Source organism: Oncorhynchus kisutch, linkage group LG1, assembly GCF_002021735.2.
Source record: "Oncorhynchus kisutch isolate 150728-3 linkage group LG1, Okis_V2, whole genome shotgun sequence".
Taxonomy (NCBI): Eukaryota; Metazoa; Chordata; class Actinopteri; order Salmoniformes; family Salmonidae; genus Oncorhynchus; species Oncorhynchus kisutch.
The window spans coordinates 25,935,583-25,955,624 of record NC_034174.2 but is presented as its reverse complement, the minus strand read 5'-3'; the positions used below and the strand labels follow the sequence as shown (position 1 = coordinate 25,955,624).

The following is a 20,042-nucleotide window of genomic DNA, read 5'->3' as shown; positions in this document are numbered from 1 at the left end:
AGGGTGAGGGCTAGAGCCATTCCCCGCAGAAATGTCAGGGGAACTTGCAGGTGCTTTGGTGGAAGAGTGGGGTAACATCTCAAAGCAAGAACTGGCAAATCTTGTGCAGTCCATGAGGAGGAGATGCACTGCAGTTCTTAATGCAGCTGGTGGCCACACCAGATACTGACTGTTACTTTTGATTTTGACCCCCCCCCCCCCCCCCCCTTTGTTCAGGGACACATTATTCCATTTATGTTAGTCACATGTCTGTGGAACTTGTTCAGTTGATGTCTCAGTTGTTGAATCTTGCTATTTTCATACAAATATTTCCACATGTTAAGTTTGCTGAAAGTAAACGCAGTTGACAGTGAGAGGACGTTTCTTTTTTTGCTGAGTTCATATACCTTTGTCTCTATTTAGCCTACATTAAAAATATGCCTAGAAAGCCTGACAATTGAGAACATCACCATCCCTTCGGTCTTCCCTCTAAGTGAAGATTTACTGTAGACAGTATATGGTGTGTGATCCATATGGTGTGTGGTTCTGTTGGCTTCAAGCGTGACTCGTGTATTCTCTCCACCACAGTGGTCTGTGACTGTCAAAGCAGAAACTCTGATCTGAGTGATTCTGGAGAGGCTGGCAAAAGAAAAGACAAAGCAATATTCAAGGGGATTCACATAAAAAGGTCTGAGAAATCATTGACCTTCTTGGTGCGACCTCCGATGTCTGTCACATTTGTTTGATCTCCTTGAGAATACAATGTAAAGAACATATCTGTCATCCACTGACATTTACCTCAATGACAACACAGCTCTCAAACAGTTACCTAGGGGCTATTTCCAGAACTAAGCCATAATACAGTGGTAATCCCGGCCTGTGTGTCTGGTAATGTGTGTTGCTAGATTGAACGATAATGAGAGATCATTGTGCCGTGCTAATCACAGCTCTTTCTTTCCCTCCATTTTCTACCTCGGGAAGAGGGGGGGAAATGTTGCTAATTATGCATTTCAATAGGATTACTAGATCTATGTAATCAACTATTCTGAGTATCTCACTAATGACGAATTTATCCAAAAAGAAGATGTTTAATCAAAGGGTGTGATTTGTGTTGTCAGGGAGATTTGCATGCCTGTGACGGGGGGATTTGAGCTGTAGCAGGGGCCCTAAAGGGCTTGGCAGTGGGCATGTTTACATGACACCAACGGACAACATGATTAGGCTGTCCTATCCATAGCATACAGTAGAAGGCAGACATACACAATTTGTCTTTGATGTTAATTTACACTTAGACTTACTGAGACTTATTCTTTGTAATTTTGTTCCGGGTTCACTAGATAAAAAAGGTAGTTCACTGGCAAATATTAAAAGGGTAATGATGTGTTAAAGGTAGTAACACTCCAATTAGAGTAATGTTGCTATAAACAGTAAACATCAAAAAGGATACCATGTTAAATTGGGGGTCATATCCTACCAATTTGTAAACATCTCCGCTTTAAAAATGATTTAATTTACTGTACAGTGTAACTCAGGAAGTTTATATCATTAAAGACTGCTGTACTACTATGCTATATGCAGTGCAATGCAATGCAAAAGTGATTTACTATATGCCAAGCATACATTCTACAAACAGTATACTGTAATTCTAATAGAAAACATAATCAATTAGAATCTTCATGAGAACAATTTCAATTTACATAGCTCGGCCTTGTTGAAACATGGTCATTAGAGGCACATTGATAATTTAACTTAGAACACATTACCCAGGCATGGATGGCACATGCAACGCTAATAGGTAATTTGCCTCATGTTCTTGAGTAAACTTCTCATAGTTCGTCTTGGGTCTAGGAGCTCCTTCATTTAGGCTCCTTCAACTATGCCACTGTAGTTCAGTGTTGTTTACCAGAGCTAATTAAGCAAAATCAAATAATTTTATATTACCCAATACCTGGATCATGTTCTGTAAAAGGTAGGACACTTTACGGAACATGTAGTTCAGATTCAGACTCTTGGACAGCCTTGTTAATTTACCCAGAAACCCATTGCCGGGAAGCTCCATCAATAACCACGACAGGTAGGGAAACACTGCAGGCCTGACGGCAACATAAAACACATTTTCTCCCTCAAATATCTCACCAAACTATCCATCTCATCGACTGGAAGTGACACCTGCTTTCTCATAACCCAACATTATTGAAAAAGCCAAGATGGTCTTTCCAGAGTAACGGTGTCACCTGTATGTTAAGTCACATATGGAATATGGTTTGTGTGTGTTCGTGTCCATGTGTGTTTTTGAGCGTATGTTGCCAGGGATTCCATAAGGAAAATTTGGCGCCGGATAATGTGACCTGGAAGATTTTAATTTACGGTCAATTCGAGAAATTTCCAGGACCTACAGTACCAGTCAAAAGTTTGGACACACCTACTCATAAAAAAAACATTTGTTGCTATTTCTACATTGTAGAAAATAGCGAAGACATCAAAACTATGAAATAACACATGTGGAATCATGTAATAACCAAAGAAGTGTTAAATCAAAATATATTTTATATTTGAGATTCTTCAAAGTAGCCACCCTTTGCCTTGATGACAGCTTTGCAAACTCTTGGCATTCTCTCAACCAGATTCATGAGGAATGCTTTTTTTCCAACAGCCTTGAAGGAGTTCCCACAAATGCTGAGCACTTATTTTCTGCCTTCCCTTCACTCCGCGGTCTAACTCATCCCAAACCATCTCAATTGGGTTGAAGTCGGGTGATTGTGGAGGCCAGGTCATCTGATGCAGCACTCCATCACTCTCCTTCTTGTTCAAATAGCCCTTACATAGCCTGGAGATGTGTTGGGCCATTGTCCTGTTAAAAACAAATGATAATCCCACTAAGCACAAATCAGATGGGATGGCGTATCACTGCAGAATGCTGTTGTAGCCATTCTCGTTAAGTGTGCCTTGAATTCAAAATAAATCACAGACACTGTCACCAGCAAAGCAAACCCACAACATCACACCTCCTCCTCCATGCTTCACGGTGGGAACGACACATGGGGAGATCATCCGTTCACCTACTCTGAGTCTTACAAAGACGCAGTGGTTGGAACCAAACATCTCAAATTTGGACTCATCAGACCAAAGGACAGATTTCCACCGGTCTAATATCCATTGCTCGCGTTTCTTGGCCCAAGCAAGTCTCTTCTTATTATTGGTGTCCTTTAGTAGTGGTTTCTTTGAAGCAATTTGAACCTGAAGGCCTCTTTCTCATTTATCTTGGCCAGGTCGCAGTTGCAAATGAGAACTTGTTCTCAACTAGCCTACCTGGTTAAATAAAGGTGAAATAAAATAAAATTAAAATCTCCTCTGAACAGTTGATGTTGAGATGTGTCTGTTACTTGAATTCTGTGAAAAATGTATTTAGGCTGCAATTTCTGAGGCTGGTAACTAACTAATGAACGTATCCTCTGCAGCAGAGGTAACTCTGGGTCTCCCATTCCTGTGGCTGTCCTCATGAGAGGCAGTTCCATCATAGCGCTTGATGGTTTTTGCAACTGCACTTGAAGAAACTTTCAAAGGTCCTGACATTTTCCAGGATTGACTGACTTTCATGTCTTTAAGTAATGATGGATTGTGGTTTCTCTTTGCTTATTTGAGCTGTTTTTGACATAATATGGACTTGGTCTTTTACCAAATAGGGCAATCTTCTGTATACAACCCCTACCTTGTCACAACACAACTGATTGGCTCAAACTCATTAAGAAGGAAAGAAATTCCACAAATTAACAAGGCACACCTGTTAATTGAAATGCATTCCAGGTGACTACTGTACCTCATGAAGCTGGTTGGGAGAATGCCAAGAGTGTGCAAAGCTGTCATCAAGGCAAAGGGTGGCTACTTTGAAGATTCTCAAATATAAAAAATATTTGTTTAACATCTCTTTGATTCCTACATGATTTCATATGTATTATTTCATAATTTTGATGTCTTCAATATTATTCTACAATGTAGATAATAGTACAAATAATGAAAAACCCTGGAATGAGTAATTGTGTCCAAACATTTGACTGGTACTGTATATGCATTGGGTGCGTAAACCATTAGGCAGCCACGAATGGTTCAACCTCTCTTTCGTATCGTCCGAGATCCCCAAAGATTGGAAAGCTGCTGCGGTCATCCCCTTCTTCAAAGGGGGTGACACTCTAGACCCAAACTGTTATAGACCTATATCCATCCTGTCCTGCCTTTCTAAAGTCTTTGAAAGCCAAGTTAATAAACAGATCACTGACCAATTCAAATCCCACCGTACCATCTATGCTATGCAATCCGGTTTTCGAGCTGGTCACAGTGCACCTCAGCCATGCTCAAGGTACTAAATGATATCATAACCGCCATCGATAAAATACAGTACTGTGCAGCCGTCTTCATCGACTTGGACAAGGCTTTCGACTCTGTCAATCACCGTATTCTTATCGGCAGACTCAACAGCCTTGGTTTCTCAAATGACTGCCTCGCCTGGTTCACCAACTATTTCTCAGACAGTTCAGTGTGTCAAATCGGAGGGCCTGTTGTCCGGACATCTGGCAGTCTCTATGGGGGTACCACAGGGTTCAATTCTCAGGCCGACTCTTCTCTCTGTATATATCAACGGTGTCGCTTTTGCTGCGAGTGATTCCCTTATCCACCTCTACACAGACGACACCATTCTGTATACATCTGGCCCTTCTTTGGACACTGTGTTAATTAACCTCCTAACAAGCTTCAATGCCATACCAATCCAACATGAAATCTAGAATCGTCTTCCTATTTCGCAACAATGCCTCTCTCACTCACACCGCTAAACATACCCTCGTAAAACTGACTATCCTACCGATCCTCGACTTCGGCGATGTCATTTACAAAATAGCTTCCAATACTCTACTCAGCAAACTGGATGCAGTCTATCACAGTGTCATCCGTTTTGTCACCAAAGCTCCTTATACCACCCACCACTGCGACCTGTATGCTCTAGTCGGCTGGCCCTCGCTACATATCCGTCGCCAGACCAACTGGCTCCAGGTCATCTATAAGTCTATACTAGGTAAAGCTCCGCCTTATCTCAGCCAACTGGTCACGATAACAACACCCACCCGTAGCACGCGCTCCAGCAGGTATATCTCACTGCTCATCCCCAAAGCCAACACCTCCTTTGGCCACCTTTCCTTCCAGTTCTCTGCTGCCAATGACTGGAACGAATTGCAAAAATCGCTGAAGCTGAAGACTTATATTTCCCTCACTAACTTTAAACGTCAGCTATCTGAGCAGCTAACCGATTGCTGCAGCTGTACATAGCGCATCTGTAAATAGCCCGGCCAATCTACCTACCTCATCCCCATATTGTTTTTATTTACTTTCCTGCGCTTTTGGACACCAGTATAGAAACATGCACATCACCATCTGCTCATCTATCACTCCAGTGTTCATTTGCTAAATTGTAATTGTTTCGCTACTGTGGCCTATTTATTGCCTTACCACCTCACACCATTTGCACACACTATATAGAGACTTTCTTATTTTTCCATTGTGTTATTGACTGTACGCTTGTTTATTCCATGTGTAACTCTTTGTTGTTGTTTGTGTCGCACTGCTTTGCTTTATCTTGGCCAGGTCGCAGTTGTAAATGAGAACTTGTTCTCAACTAGCTTACCTTGTTAAATAAATGTGAATATTATTATTATTTTTTTAATGGTGCTCAGAATGACAGAAATCTAATTTAGATGATGGTAATTCATCTTATCAGAACATGCAACTCCTGCAATGAAGCAGCCAATAAAACATTGGTTTTCAAACATTTGCCAAAATGCGATTTGCGTAAAACTCACTTCTATACAGCGCACCTGATGCGTGTGGTTCCATATGTGACAGAGATGAAAATCTCTGTTAGAAATGTAAAAAGAAGAGGACACCAAAGATGCAACAACTAGGATGGTTTGCTACTATGACTAGGATCGTGCCGTTGGTGTCATGCCTGCTCCCGCTCTTCCCCCTTGGCGCTCTAGGGGGCCAGGCTGCCCTGCATTACACACTCCTGCAACCATCATTACGCACACCTGCCTTCCTTCGTCACGCGCATCAGCGAATTATTGGACTCACCTGGACTCAATCACCTGTTTATTATTTCCCCTATATTTGTCAGTTACCCAGCTCTGTTCCACGCTGCTGCATTGACTGTCTTATGTCTGTGTATTACCCGGTTCTGACACTGTCCTGTTCCATGTCTGTTCCAATTAAATGTTGACTCCCCGTATCTGCTTCTCTCCTCCAGCTTCAGTCCTTACAGAATGCAGCAGCCATCAAATGAGGCATCGGGGAATGCTGGCGTTTCGGTTGGTGGTGACGTCGGGTCTGGGGGCTGCCGCCGATGGAACCGGGGCTGCCTTAGCTGGATCATCAGGCTTCCATGCCATAGCTGGCTCGACAGGTTTCCTTTCTCTGGTTGTCTCAAAAGGTGCCCATCCCACGTCAGGCCTCAGCCGGATCGTCAGGTTTTACTCCCAGCCGGCACGTCAGACTGCTACGCCTCAGCCGGATCTTCGGGCTCCTACACCTCAGCGGGATCGACAGGCTTTCACGCCTCAGCCGGATCGTCATGCTCCTATGCCTCAGCTGGCTCACCAGGCTATCACGCTTCTGCCGGTTCTTCAGGATTTTACACCCAGCCGACTTGTCCAGCGCCCGTACCTCGGCCGGCCTGTCAGGCTCGCCCAGGTTGGACGCCAGGTGGCATCCCTAGAAGGGGGGGTACTGTCACGCCTGCTCCCGCTCTTCCCCCCGGCGCTCGAGGGTGCCAGGCTGCCCTGCATTACACACTCCTGCCACCATAATTACGCACACCTGCCTTCCCTCGTCATGCGCATTAGTAAATTATTGGACTCACCTGGACTCAATCACCTGTTTATTACCACTAATATATTTGTTATTTCCCCAGCTCTGTTCCCCTGCTGCAATGATTGTCTTACGTCTGTGTATTACGGGTTCTGACACTGTTCTTGTCCTGTTCCATGTCTGTTCCAATTAAAGGTTGACTCCCCATCCCTGCTTCTCTACTCCAGCGTCGGTCCTTACATTTGGCTTCTGAACAACCCAAAAAAAGTTCATATAAAACCAACAGAACAGGAGATAAATGCTGGTTTCAATTGCATATTAAGAAGTATTTAGAAATATAAATAGTTACGTTGAAGCAAGGTAAAACATGCCTCATAATATGAAGTAAAACGTTCAGGTTTCAAACAATGAAGTATCAGTTTTCAAAATGCATTCTGCCCCCAGCTTACATTGCAAAATGATTGTTGATTGTTGATGTTGCCTATGCATTGTAATAGCAAATGGGAGGCGCGCTTCAATTACCAGTTGAGTAATAAAAATAGTAGCTCTTTTTAATTGTGACCGTTTTTTACTCGCAATTGCATTTACAATTGTTGAACAATGACTGTACTTATATAAAAGCATGTTTCACTCCAGCAGCAACAAGCTGAGGTGATATTCTGCTCAAAATAGGCTCTGTACTGTATGCTATCCAATCCTTTACTTTAAATTTGTGTGCATTGTGTGCATTGTTGTGAAATTGTTAGATATTACTACACTGTTGGCGCTAGAAACACAAGCATTTCGCTACACCCACAATAACATCTGCTAAACACGTGTATGTGACCAATAACATATGATTTGATTTAGTTCCACTAAGTACTGCAAATTAACTTATACACCAATAAGCATGACGGTCAAGTGTGTTTAGATCGACTGACATTTCCTTCGCTGAATAAAAAGCATTATTTTGCAATGGGATTGTTTTTCTCCCTGTCAATTTGGCCTGCAACAACTTTATTTATCAGCTTTTCGCTTTTTCATATTTTTTTCAAACATTAGCCAATTACCGGCAAATGGAAACCCTGGTGAATGCATGTGAGCATGTACCAGTGGCAGTCGGTGCCGTTTAAGATGAGGGAGGACAAAAACAATTTTTGGTTGGGGAATGGCCTTATTTCTATTACAGAATATTGGATGACTGTCATTCATATTCCATTCACCCAACTCAATGTAACATCGATAGGTTTAGACTATTACATAAAACTAACATTTTCCCTGTACCCATCATCAGGTTGCTACAACCTAGCCTAAGAAAGAAAGTTTACAACAAAGGTGCACAGGTCGAGAGATACTTGAGTAATCAAGGTGACAGATAGTGACACATTCAATACCGTCTTGCACACTCTTGCCTGCATCTAGCCTCTAGCTGATCTAGGTTGTGAACATCCAACAGTTGCAAACGAGTTTCAATTGAACAAATTCAGGTATGTTTATCCCTGTTTTGTTCCATTTGCTTCCGTTTAAGATTTTTTACATTTTATTTCACCTTTATTTCACCTTTACTTAAACAGATAGGACAGTTGAAAACAAGTTCTCATTTACAACTGCGATCTGGCCAAGATAAAGCAAAGCAGTGCGACACAAACAACACTGAGTTACACATGGGATAAACAAACGTACAGTCAATAACACAATAGAAACATCTATATACAGTGTGTGCAAATGTAGTAAGATTAGGGAGGTAAGGCAATAAATAGTGGTGAAATATTTACAATTTAGCAACGAAACACTGGAATGATAGACTAGAGTGATAGATGTGCAGAAGATGAATGTGCACCCCACTGGGGTGCAAAGGAGAAAAAGAAGAAAAAAAACTATATGGGGATGAGGTAGTTGGGTAGGCTATTTACAGATGGGCAGGTGTACAGGTGCAATGATCGGTAAGCTGCTCTGACAGCTGATACTTAAAGTTAGTGAGGGACTTCGCTTGTGGACTTCACTTCATAATACAACAGCTATATGTGATGAAAAAACCTTCCCAAGCCAAACCTTCAAACCATAACCGCTAACCTCTACACACAGCCTACATCGTTGTCACCATATTAACATCATAGTCAACATACATTATATATACAAAAGCATGTGGACACTAGGGGTGCAACGGTACAAAGTATGTTGTCGAACCGTTCGGTACGCCCCCTATGGTTCAATACGCACAAGTGAACCGCGAAATTACGATATGCCTGTCATTTTCCTATAATTTCCAAAACTTGCTTATTGCGCTGCAGACTACATGCACCTTGTACATACAGACCCACAGAACCAGATATGCAGTTTGTGAACAGGTTTGGCAGGCAACTGCTTGGGGCACAAGGGGCTAGGGGTCTCCTGAGGGCTGACAAACTTTACTCCACAGCAATGTCTCAAAATGTGGCAACCGCAGTGACCACAACCCCCTCCCCCTTAAACAACCAATGGACAATTTGCAATGACATCTCAGTGGGAAACCTCCCTAAAGGGGACGGGAAACTGGGAAACTGGGAAACTAAAAACAAATAAATATTCTCCCAGCTCTAACGTGACAATGGCGAGCGCTAGCGAGACAGAGAGAAGCAAATTTTAAGAGGCATCGGCGTTTCTCAAATCCGCTGTGTGGGAACATTTTGTATTCAGCGTTCAATACGATGACAAGTTTAAGAAGACCGTAAACAAACAAAGTACAGTCTGCAAGCAGTGCTTTGCCACTGTCGGCTACTAGAGTGGAAACATGATGTGTCATTTACGTCGCCATCACCCGGCCGTATCCCATGCAGGTGGAGCTGGAGCAAGGAGAGTCCACTCGTTAGCGAAAACACAACAATCTTCAGCTGCTGCCTTCCAACAACAATTTGCGACAAATTCAGAAAAAAATTAAGAAATAACGAAAGCAGTGGGAGTATTCATAGCCAAAGATTTGCAGCCCTGTTCGGTGGATACCGATACCGACCTGATGAAAAAAATTGAACAGTGTTACAATGTCCGCTCCCGCACACATTTCAACAGCAAAGTAATTCCCAAACTCTATGCAACATCACAGAGAGAAATGTAAAACTAATTGACACAGACACCCTATCTAGCTCTCTCCACTGATAGTTGAACCTCCAGAGCAACTCAAAGCTACCTCACTGTGACAGTTCACTATGTACTGTATTGGGAGATGAAGAGCTACGTGTTGCACACTCATCCCCTGTATGAGAGTCAATCAAGGGCACACTTTTCTTAAATGTAGAGATAGTGAAACCGTACCGTGGCCCACAAACCGTGATACATACCGAACCGTGGGCCAACTGTACCATTGCATCCCTAGTGGACACCCCTTCAGATTAGTGGATTTGGCTATTTCAGCCACACCCGTTGTTGAAAGGTGTATACAATTGAGCACACAGCGATGCAATCTCCATCGACACGCAATAGCAGTAGAATGGCCTTACTGAAGAGCTCAGTGACTTTCAACATGAAACCGTCATAGGTTCCAACAAGTCAGTTCGTCAAATTCTACCCTGCTAGAACTTGCCCGGTCAACTACTGTTGTTGTGAAGTGGAAATGTCTAGGAGCAACAACAGCTCAGCCACAAAGTGGTAGGTCACAAAAGCTCACAGTACGGGACCATCGAGTTCTGAAGCGCGAAGTGTGTGAAAATCTTTGGTCCTCAGTTGCAACACTCACTACCGAGTTCTAAACAGCCTGGGAGCTTCATAAAATGGGAGCTTCATAAAATGTGTTTCCATGGCCAAGCATCCGCATACAAGTCTAAGATCATCATCTGCAATGCCAAGCGTCGACTGGAGTGGTGTAAAGCTCGCTGCCATTGGACTCTGGAGCAGTGTCAACTGTAAAGTTTGGTGGAGGAGGAATAATGGTCTGAGGCTGTTTTTCATGGTTCGGTCTAGTTCCCTTTGGTCCAGTGAAGGGAACTCTTAATGCTACAGCATACAATTACATTCTAGATAATTCTGTGCTTCCAACTTTGCAGCAACAGTTTGGGGAATGCCTTTTCCTTTATCAGCATGACAATGACTCTGTGCACAAAGCGAGGTCAATACAGAAATGGTTTGTCGAGATCTGTCTGGAAGAACTTGACTGGCCAGCAACGAGCCCTGACCTTAACCCCATTGAATACCTTTGGGATGAATTGGAACGCTGACTGCAAGCCAGGCCTAATAGCCCAACATTAGTGTCTGACGTCACTAATGCTCTTGTGGCTGAATGGAAGCAAGTCCATGCAGCAATGTTCCATCATCTAGTGGAAAGCCTTCCCAGCAGAATGGAGGCTGTTATAGCAGCAAAGGGGGGAATGAGATGTTCGACAAGCAGGTGTCCACATACTTTTGGTCATGTAGTGTAGCTACTAGAACTAATGCATTAGTAAACCCGCTACAATCTTGAAGAACAGTGTACAGCAAGCAGTTTAGCAGTTACACCGGCAGGCCCCAGTGGCAATAAATTAATAAAACCAAAAGCTTACCTTGACTTGGAAGTGTTGGATAGCCATAGCCAGCTAGCTAACATAGCATCCCTCTCTATTTGTATCGGGTGTTTGAATAGGCTAATCTAGCTAGCTGCATTTGCTAGCTAAGTAAGTGAAAGTGAGCATTTTGTGTAATTCTACACATTTTGCAATGACTTATGCCATGTTAATATGATATCTGAGTGAGAGTAACTAACAACATCATTGGTGGGTCACTGGAGAGACAGAGGGAGAGAAAAAGGAAAGAGAGATTTTAGTTTATGTCCGTTGTGTTTTCCCACAGACTTTAATGCATACCGTGTAAACACACAGGGATTGTCCTTTTGCACAAGAGACCCTACATCCCAACATTCCCTGGGAAGATATCCCATAATATCCCTGGGAAGTCCAAGTGCAGACACATAACAATTTAATGTTTCAGATTTCAGCCAAGTCCTATTTACCTCTCAACACCACAACATGTACAGATATGAATGCAAAGAATAGCGCTTTGATCTAGGCCTCACACAGCCAACAAAACACATCTAACAGTAGAGCTATGTGCCAATGCATATTCAACAACACAGACCCACTGTGGCTGTAGATTCACCTATAGTCACACAGACAGCGACTCAAATACACATGCATAAAGACAGTAGTATGGCACCAAACACTCACACTTACACACACATACAGACACACACTTTAGGAAACAAAAAGTGACCTTTAACACTGGAGTGATAATCAGTGTCTACTCAGTGAATTTGCTTTCTGGCATTATTATAATGTTCCCTGTAGGACAAAAAAGTGTATGATTAAATAATGCAAATGCATTCCTCATGGCCTGAGAACCTGAGAACATTTTTCCCTTTCTTTAGACTTAAGGATTATACAGCAATGCCCTATAATGTGGTGAAAAATCTCCCCAAGTCCAAAGTTAATCTAAACACAGAAGTTATGCAATGCAGAACAGCACTTGAGGAACTCAAGCACAAAGCCAAGGACTGATTATTATACCAAAAAGAGAATAAGCACATTATTCAAGCAAATCAGCAATGGAAATCATGCAAATTAATGCAAGGTTTGCATTTGCTGGTTGAAAACGATGATTAATAGACAAAAATATTGCATTTTTCACCCAAAGAGAGAGAAGAGTGGATGCAAGGCAAGAGCTGACAAAGATTCATGAACCCTCTGATCCCGCTCTGCCTATATCCATTATGAGGTAAACATGTGTTGTCGTGACACACACAACTAAACTTTATACCATGTAAAAAATGCCATTGTCCACATAATGCGGGACACTGTTTAATTTTTTATTCCTTCTGTTTCTGTTGTAAACAGCTGTTTACTTGGCCTATTGTTGAGGTCACACCCACCTTACTAAAGAGACAAAGTGTTGAACTGCTAAATTGAGCACAGAATGTTCTAGTGAGGTGAGACAGAGAGAGAGAGAGCTGTGACCTACCTGTGTCCAGACGAAGGTTCAGGATGGTTCAGTCATTTTCTCTCCTTCAGCCCCAGCTAACAAGCAGCGTCCCTGTTAGGGCCTGTTAAAGTGATAATTGAAGGATACGTCCAGGCACCACAGGCTTCCTGTTGACCAGGGCGAAGGACAACTCAGTTTGTAGAAACACTGCTGAGGCCTTGATGACGTGCTGTCCAAAACGGAATGTAGACATGGTGATGACTGCAGACCTGAAAGAGGGAAGAAGTGTTCAAATAAGGTGAACTGAGGCAAGACCGCTCCAGGGCTGTCTGTTAGGGTTCACTGGGTGTTCAGCAAATCACACTGCAGAAAGTATCTAAGGACAATACAAAGTACCACTTTCCAAAAAATCAACCGTTCATGAAACAGCTTTCAAGGTACAGAAGTCTGACAAACAAGCATGAAATGTGTGTCATCATCTTAAAAGTTCAAAATGGTCTCTTCGTATCGAAAAGTCTCAATCATAACAGAAATGACAGAATACCCTAGTGTGAGAAACACAGTAATGAGCAATACTGAGATACTAAACCATGCGCTTCACTGGAGCCAATTGCTCATTTTGAAGCTAGTTAAAACAAAAAGGATTGTCACTATTTGCAGCAGTTCTCTTGGTGAAATTGGGTTTGTGAAATGATGAGTCCTCTCATCAGTGTGTCACAGATATCAAGAGCACTGCCAAGATGACGTCACATCTGACCAAGCCCTCTCTATCGGCTGTCACAGATATCCCTGCTGGAAAAAGCTATTACTGCAAACATAAAATATTTTAAAGTTATCTGTCTATGTTTCTGTAAGTGTCTCGTTCTCTTTTCACTTACTTTTTCTTACCACACTAGAATAATTGTTCATCTTCTATACAGGAATCCAGGTTTCAATTAGCATTGGCCAGCATTGACCAGTATTCAATTAGACATGGGGGAAAAACACAAAATAATATATACTTTACCATTTAAAAAAATATATATATTTCAACTTTGTTTAACCAGGTAGGCTAGTTGAGAACAAGTTCTCATTTGCAACTGCGACCTGGCCAAAATAAAGCAAAGCAGTGTGACACAGGCAACAACACAGAGTTACACATGGAGTAAACAATAAACAAGCCAATAACACAATAAACAAATCAATGACACAGTAGAAAAAAGAAAGTCTATATACAGTGTGTGAAAAAGGCATGAGGAGGTAGGTAATAAATAGGCCATAGGAGCAAATAGTTACAATTTAGCAGATTAACACTGGAGTGATAAATGAGCAGATGATGATGTGCAGGTAGAGATACTAGTGTGCAAAAGAGCAGAAAAGTAAATAAAATAAAAACAGTATGGGGATGAGGTAGGTAGATTGGGTGGGCTATTTACAGATGGACAATGTACAGCTGCAGAGATCAGTTATCTGCTCAGATAGTTCATGTTTATAGTTAATGTTCCACGTTCGCCTTAGATAGTCCACCATTAGGGTCAGGGTTGATTAGGAAGGTCACCGCTCCTTTGGGCATGGTGACGCAGGGGGGTCATACGGAGAGAAATAGTCTCTTCCTTATTGACTCTCCTGCGTTTCTCGTGGTGCTGAGCCTGCCCTGGTTAGCTTGTCATAACCCCACTGTCTCTTTGCCACAGAGGGCTCTCACGGGGTGGCTGCGAGAGTGCTCAGGTAGTTGTTTAGGGGTTTCCGTTGGTGCTACTACGGTGGAGAGTCCAGACCAGGTCTCCACCATGAGCATTGCCCCTGAAAATGCCGATTTGACTCTCGCCTTTTCTCCAAAAAGAAGGCAACTCAATTACCACCTCATCGACGGGGCGATTGTGTGATACATCTCCTGGTAGACGCTGCACTTCCCAGGAGTCACATGTATCCCCTCTCACAGGCGGAGATGGAGGCTATGGAAACATACTGTATGTCTCCGAATCCCTGCGTCAGGGGTACATTCGGTCCTCCACCCACCTCCTCAAGTTTATTTTTTGTGAAGAAGGAGGGAGGTCTGCATCCGTGTATTGACTATCGGGGTCTGAATCAGATCACTGTGAGGTATAGTTACCCGCTACCGCTCATAGCCACAGTGATAAAGTCAATGCACGGGGCGCGCTTCTTCACCTAACTAGATCTCAGGAGCGAATACAACCTGGTACGTATACGAGAGGGAGACGAGTGGAAGACTGCTTTCAGTACCACCTCTGGACACTGAGTACCTCGTCATGCCGTACGGGTTGATGAATGCGCCATCAGTCTTACAAGCCTTTGTAGACAAGATTTCCAGGGACCTGCACGGGCAGGGTGTAGTGGTTTATATTGATGTCATTTTGACATCACGCGAAGAGCTTGTGTCCCTGGTGCGCAGAGTGCTTGGTCGCATGTTGGAGCATGACCTGTATGTCAAGGCTGAGAAATGCCTGTTCTTCCAATAGTCCGTCTCCTTCCTAGGGTATTGCATTTCCACCTCAGGGGTGGAGATGGAGAGTGACAGCATTGCAGCCGTGCGTAATTGGCCGACTCCCACCACGGTAAAGGAAGTGCAGTGGTTCTTAGGGTTTGCCAACTACTACCGGAGGTTTATCTGGGGTTTTGGTCAGGTAGCGGCTCCCATTATCTCACTGCTGAAGGGGGGCCCGGTGCGCTTGCAGTGGACAGCTGAGGCAGACAGGGCTTTTACCAGAACCTGAAGGCTCTGTTTACCTTGGCTCCCGTGCTGGCCCATCCGGATCCCTCTTTGGCGTTCATAGTGGAGGTGGACGTGTCCGAGGCTGGGATAGGAGCTGTGCACTCTCAGCGCTTGGGTACCCCACCGAAGCTCCCTCCCTGTGCCTTCTTCTCGAGGAAGCTCAGCCCGGCAGAGCAAAGCTATGACGTGGGGGACCGGGAGTTGTTGGCTATCGTCAAGGCCTTGAAGGTGTGGAGACATTGGCTTGAGGGGGCCAGACACCCTTTTCTCATCTTGACTGACCACCATAATCTGGAGTATATCTGGGCAGCGAGGAGACTGAACCCTCGCCAGGCAAGGTGGGTCATGTTTTTCACACGTTTTGTGTTTACCTTTCTTACAGACCAGGCTCCCAGAACGCGAAAGCTGACGCATTGTCCTGGCTGTATGACAGAGTGGAGCGGCCCATGGATCCCACACCCATACTCCCGCCTCCTGCCTGGTGGCGCCGGTAGTGCGAATCCTCCTGCTCGGTGGGAGCCCAGTGTAAGGCTCCTAGGCACCTGCCCAGAGGTAAGCTACACCCCTTTTTTTCTTACTGATCTTCCACTCTCACAGGGTAACACCGCGATCCTGGTCGTTGTGGATAATTTCTCGAATTCCTGTCATCTCCTCCCTCTGTCCGGTCTCCCTACAGACTGCGGAGGCCTTGTTTACACACGTCCTCCGGCACTACAGGGTGCCTGGGGATATAGTGTCTCATCGGGGTCCCCAGTTCACGTCGAGGCGAGGGGCCTTCAGTATCTCGTGGAGCGGGAGAGGTAAAGCCCGGAGGAGAGGTGCTGGGTTCCGGTCGAGGACGTGTTGGACCCATCTATGCTGCAGGAGTTCCACTGTCTTCGTCCGGATCGCCCTGCGCCTCGCCTTCCGGGTCGTCCCCGAGGCCGGTGTCGACGCGCGGCTATTGTCACGACTTCCGCCTAAGTTGGTCCCTCTCCTTGTTCGGGCAATGTTCAAAGTCACCGACCTTCTAGCCATCGCTGATCCCCTTTAATTTTCCTTTGGTTTTGTCTGGTCTTGTATCACACCTGGTTCCAATCCCATTTATTATATGTTGTATATTTAACCCTCTGTTCCCCTTCATTGTCCTTGTCGGGTGATTGTTTGTTTGTAAGCTATGTGCAAGATATGTTCTGGTGTGCGACGGGTTTTGTACCCACTTGTATTATGTTAAACAGCCACCACTAACATTGAGTGGCTACTGCCAACACACTGTCAATGACACTGACTCTACTCCAGCCACTTTAATCATGGGAATTGATGGGAAATGATGTAAATATATCACTAGCCACTTTAAACAATGCTACCTTATATAATGTTACTTACCCTACATTATTCATCTCATATGCATACGTAGATACTGTACTCTATATCATCGACTGCATCCTTATGTAATACATGTATCACTAGCCACTTTAACTACGCCACTTGGTTTACATACTCATCTCATATGTATATACTGTACTCGATATCATCTACTGTATCTTGCCTATGCTGCTCTGTACCATCACTCATTCATATATCCTTATGTACATATTATTTATCCCCTTACACTGTGTTTAAGACAGTAGTTTTTGGGGAATTGTTAGTTAGATTACTTGTTCGTTATTACTGCATTGTCGGAACTAGAAGCACAAGCATTTCGCTACACTCGCATTAACATCTGCTAACCATGTGTATGTGACAAATAAAATTTGATTTGATTTGATATTTTGTATATTTTGGTTTTCAGAGTTTTTGAGCACTTATTAAACTGCTCCGATTTTATACCAAGTTGGATCTCCTGCGCCTCACTTCCCTTCCACCTGCACGCACCCTTACAGACTGTCGTTTCTCTTTGCTTATTTGAGCTGTTCTTGTCATAATATAGACTTGGTCTTTTACCAAATAGGGCTATATTCTGTATACCACCCCTAACTTGTCACAACACAACTGATTGGTTCAAACACATTAAGAAGGAAAGAAATTCCACAAATTAACTTTTAACAAGGCACACCTGTTAACTGAAATGCACACCTCATTAAGCTGGTTGAAAGAATGCCAAGTGTGCAAAGCTGTCATCAAGGCAAAGGGTGGCTACTTTGAAGAATCTCAAATATAAAATATATTTTGATTTGTTTAACACTTTTTGGGTTATTACATGATTCTATATGTGTTATTTCATAGTTTTGATGTCTTCACTATGTAGAAAATAGCCAAAATAAAGAAAAACCCTGGAATGAGTAGGTGTCCAAACTTTTGACTGGTACTGTATATACTGTATATTATTTTTTATATTGATGTAACAAATGTATCATTTGTACAGTTCTTAATTAAACATGTAGTTAGTTGTTTGTTAAATTTGACTGTGTAAAACATATCAGTGCTACATATATCTCTGAGAGTGTGGTGGATACATTGCAGACTGCAAAATAACATGATTATTATATATTATTCAATACAATAATATGAGATCTGTACGTAAAACATTTCAAGTTTTTGTCATTTAGCACATGCTCCTCTCCAGAGCAACTTGCATTCATCTTAAGATAGCTAGGTGAGACAACCACATATCACAGTCAAATATACAGGATATAAACCTTCCATTCCAGCTAAACAACAGATATATAGGATTTTATTTGGAAAGAAATCTGAAACCTATTAACTACCAATCTGAGAACAGTTATATTATACACGCTCATGAAAGTAGCCATAAGCAATAATTTCTGATGAAAAACAAACATTAAAAAAATTGGTGTATATAGCATTTTGGAAATAAACTCTTCAAATGTACATAAAGGAAGGGTAAAATGACTAAGCATGAGGTTTGTAATAGCCTTGGTTATTTGTTAAATATAAGATACTTCTATTTGTAGGTTCTTTTCAATGTGTGACCACATTTAATAACATAAATGTCAAGCAACAAAACGACATGCAACTGAATGCTAAGTCGTGCTAAGCGCAGGTATTCCCAAACCGGGGTACATCGGGGGTACACCAAATAAAAATGTGATTCACATTTTTTAAAATGTAAACATAAAATCCAACGGGGCTATACATTTGGTTGAGGTTTTTTTCTCACCTGAGTAGCCATATTTCACTGCCAAAAATAACATTAAACCATCTAGTGTTCAGTGAAATAAGAACACAATGTCAAATACAGGTAGCCTAGTCAAATAATTAACATCCAATCACATTAACCATTACTCTCTCGCGGGAATTCCACTAACAGTCAGTATGTAGCCAGACGTAGCTGCTGCTCATTCCGTTTGCTCAAAAATGTATTAATTGTTTAAAAAAGGCCCACATCCTTAGAGACACATACCAGCTCTACTGGTAGTACTGCTACTACCAGCAGTACTACACCTGCATCTGTCGACAACACAAGTTGTTCTGTTTCCAAGAGCACATCCAATGCTAGCATCAGTAATTCTACATTTGCTGTTAGCCCAGCAAGCAGGAACACTGACAGTTGTGAATCTGATGCAAATACTAATTTCCACAAAGTTTGCTGCTTCAGTGTCTTTAGATATTTTTATCAGATGTTACTATGGAATACTGAAGTATAATTACAAGCATTTCAGTGTCAAAGGCTTTGATTGACAATTACATGAAGTTGATGCAAAAAGTCAATATTTGCAGTGTTGACCCTTCTTTTTCAAGACCTCTGCAATCCGCCCTGGCATGCTGTCAATTAACTTCTGGGCCACATCCTGACTGATGGCAGCCCATTCTTGCATAAGCATTGCTTGGAGGTTGTCAGAATTTGTGGGTTTTTGTTTGTCCACCCGCCCCTTGAGGATTGACCACAAGTTCTCAATGGGATTAAGGTCTCGGGAGTTTCCTGGCCATGGACCCAAAATATTGATGTTTTGTTCCCCGAGCCACTTAGTTATCACTTTTGCCTTATGGCAAGATGCTCCACCATTCTGGAAAAGGAATTGTTCGTCACCAAACTGTTCCTGGATGGTTGGGAGAAGTTGCTCTCGGAGAATGTGTTGGTACCATTCTTTATTCATGGCTGTGTTCTTAAGCCCACTCCCTTGGCTGAGAAGCAACCCCACACATGAATGACCTCAGGATACATTACTGTTGACATGACACACGACTGATGGTAGCGCTCACCTGGTCTTCTCTGGACAAGCTTTTTTCCGGATGCCCCAAACAACCGGAAAGGGGATTTATCAGAGAAAATGACTTTACCCCAGCAGAGGTGTATGTAGAGGGCAAGTTGGTTAGGATGATCTGTCTGATCTGTCTGTCTGCTTGAGCATCCACTTGGCTGTCTGTACAGCTCTCTCCACATGTCCATTACTCTGTGGGAAGTGGGGCCACTTGTCAAATGTATGAAGTAATACTCCTTACTGAGTTATTTTAGCCCTGTACTTGCCAACTGGGGGCCATTATCGCTAACCATGCTGTTGAACTGGGTGCCATTATCGCTAACCATGCTGTTGAACTGGGTGCCATTATCGCTAACCATGCTGTTGAACTGGGTGCCATTATCGCTAAACATGCTGTTGAACTGGGGGCCATTATCGCAAAACATGCTGTTGAACTGGGGGACAATATCGCGACTGGTTTC

At 43.0% G+C, this 20,042-nt stretch overlaps 1 protein-coding gene across 1 annotated transcript in view; it reads right to left on the bottom strand.

Annotated features, from left to right (window-relative positions):
* fhit (fragile histidine triad diadenosine triphosphatase) overlaps positions 1-20,042 on the bottom strand; it is a 297,437-nt gene that overhangs the window by 184,361 nt on the left and 93,034 nt on the right. Inside the window, exon 4 of the mRNA XM_020491402.2 lies at positions 12,874-12,995. Coding sequence (XP_020346991.1) covers positions 12,874-12,979 — 106 coding nt within the window. The 5' untranslated portion in view covers positions 12,980-12,995. The remainder of the gene's footprint in view (positions 1-12,873; positions 12,996-20,042) is intronic.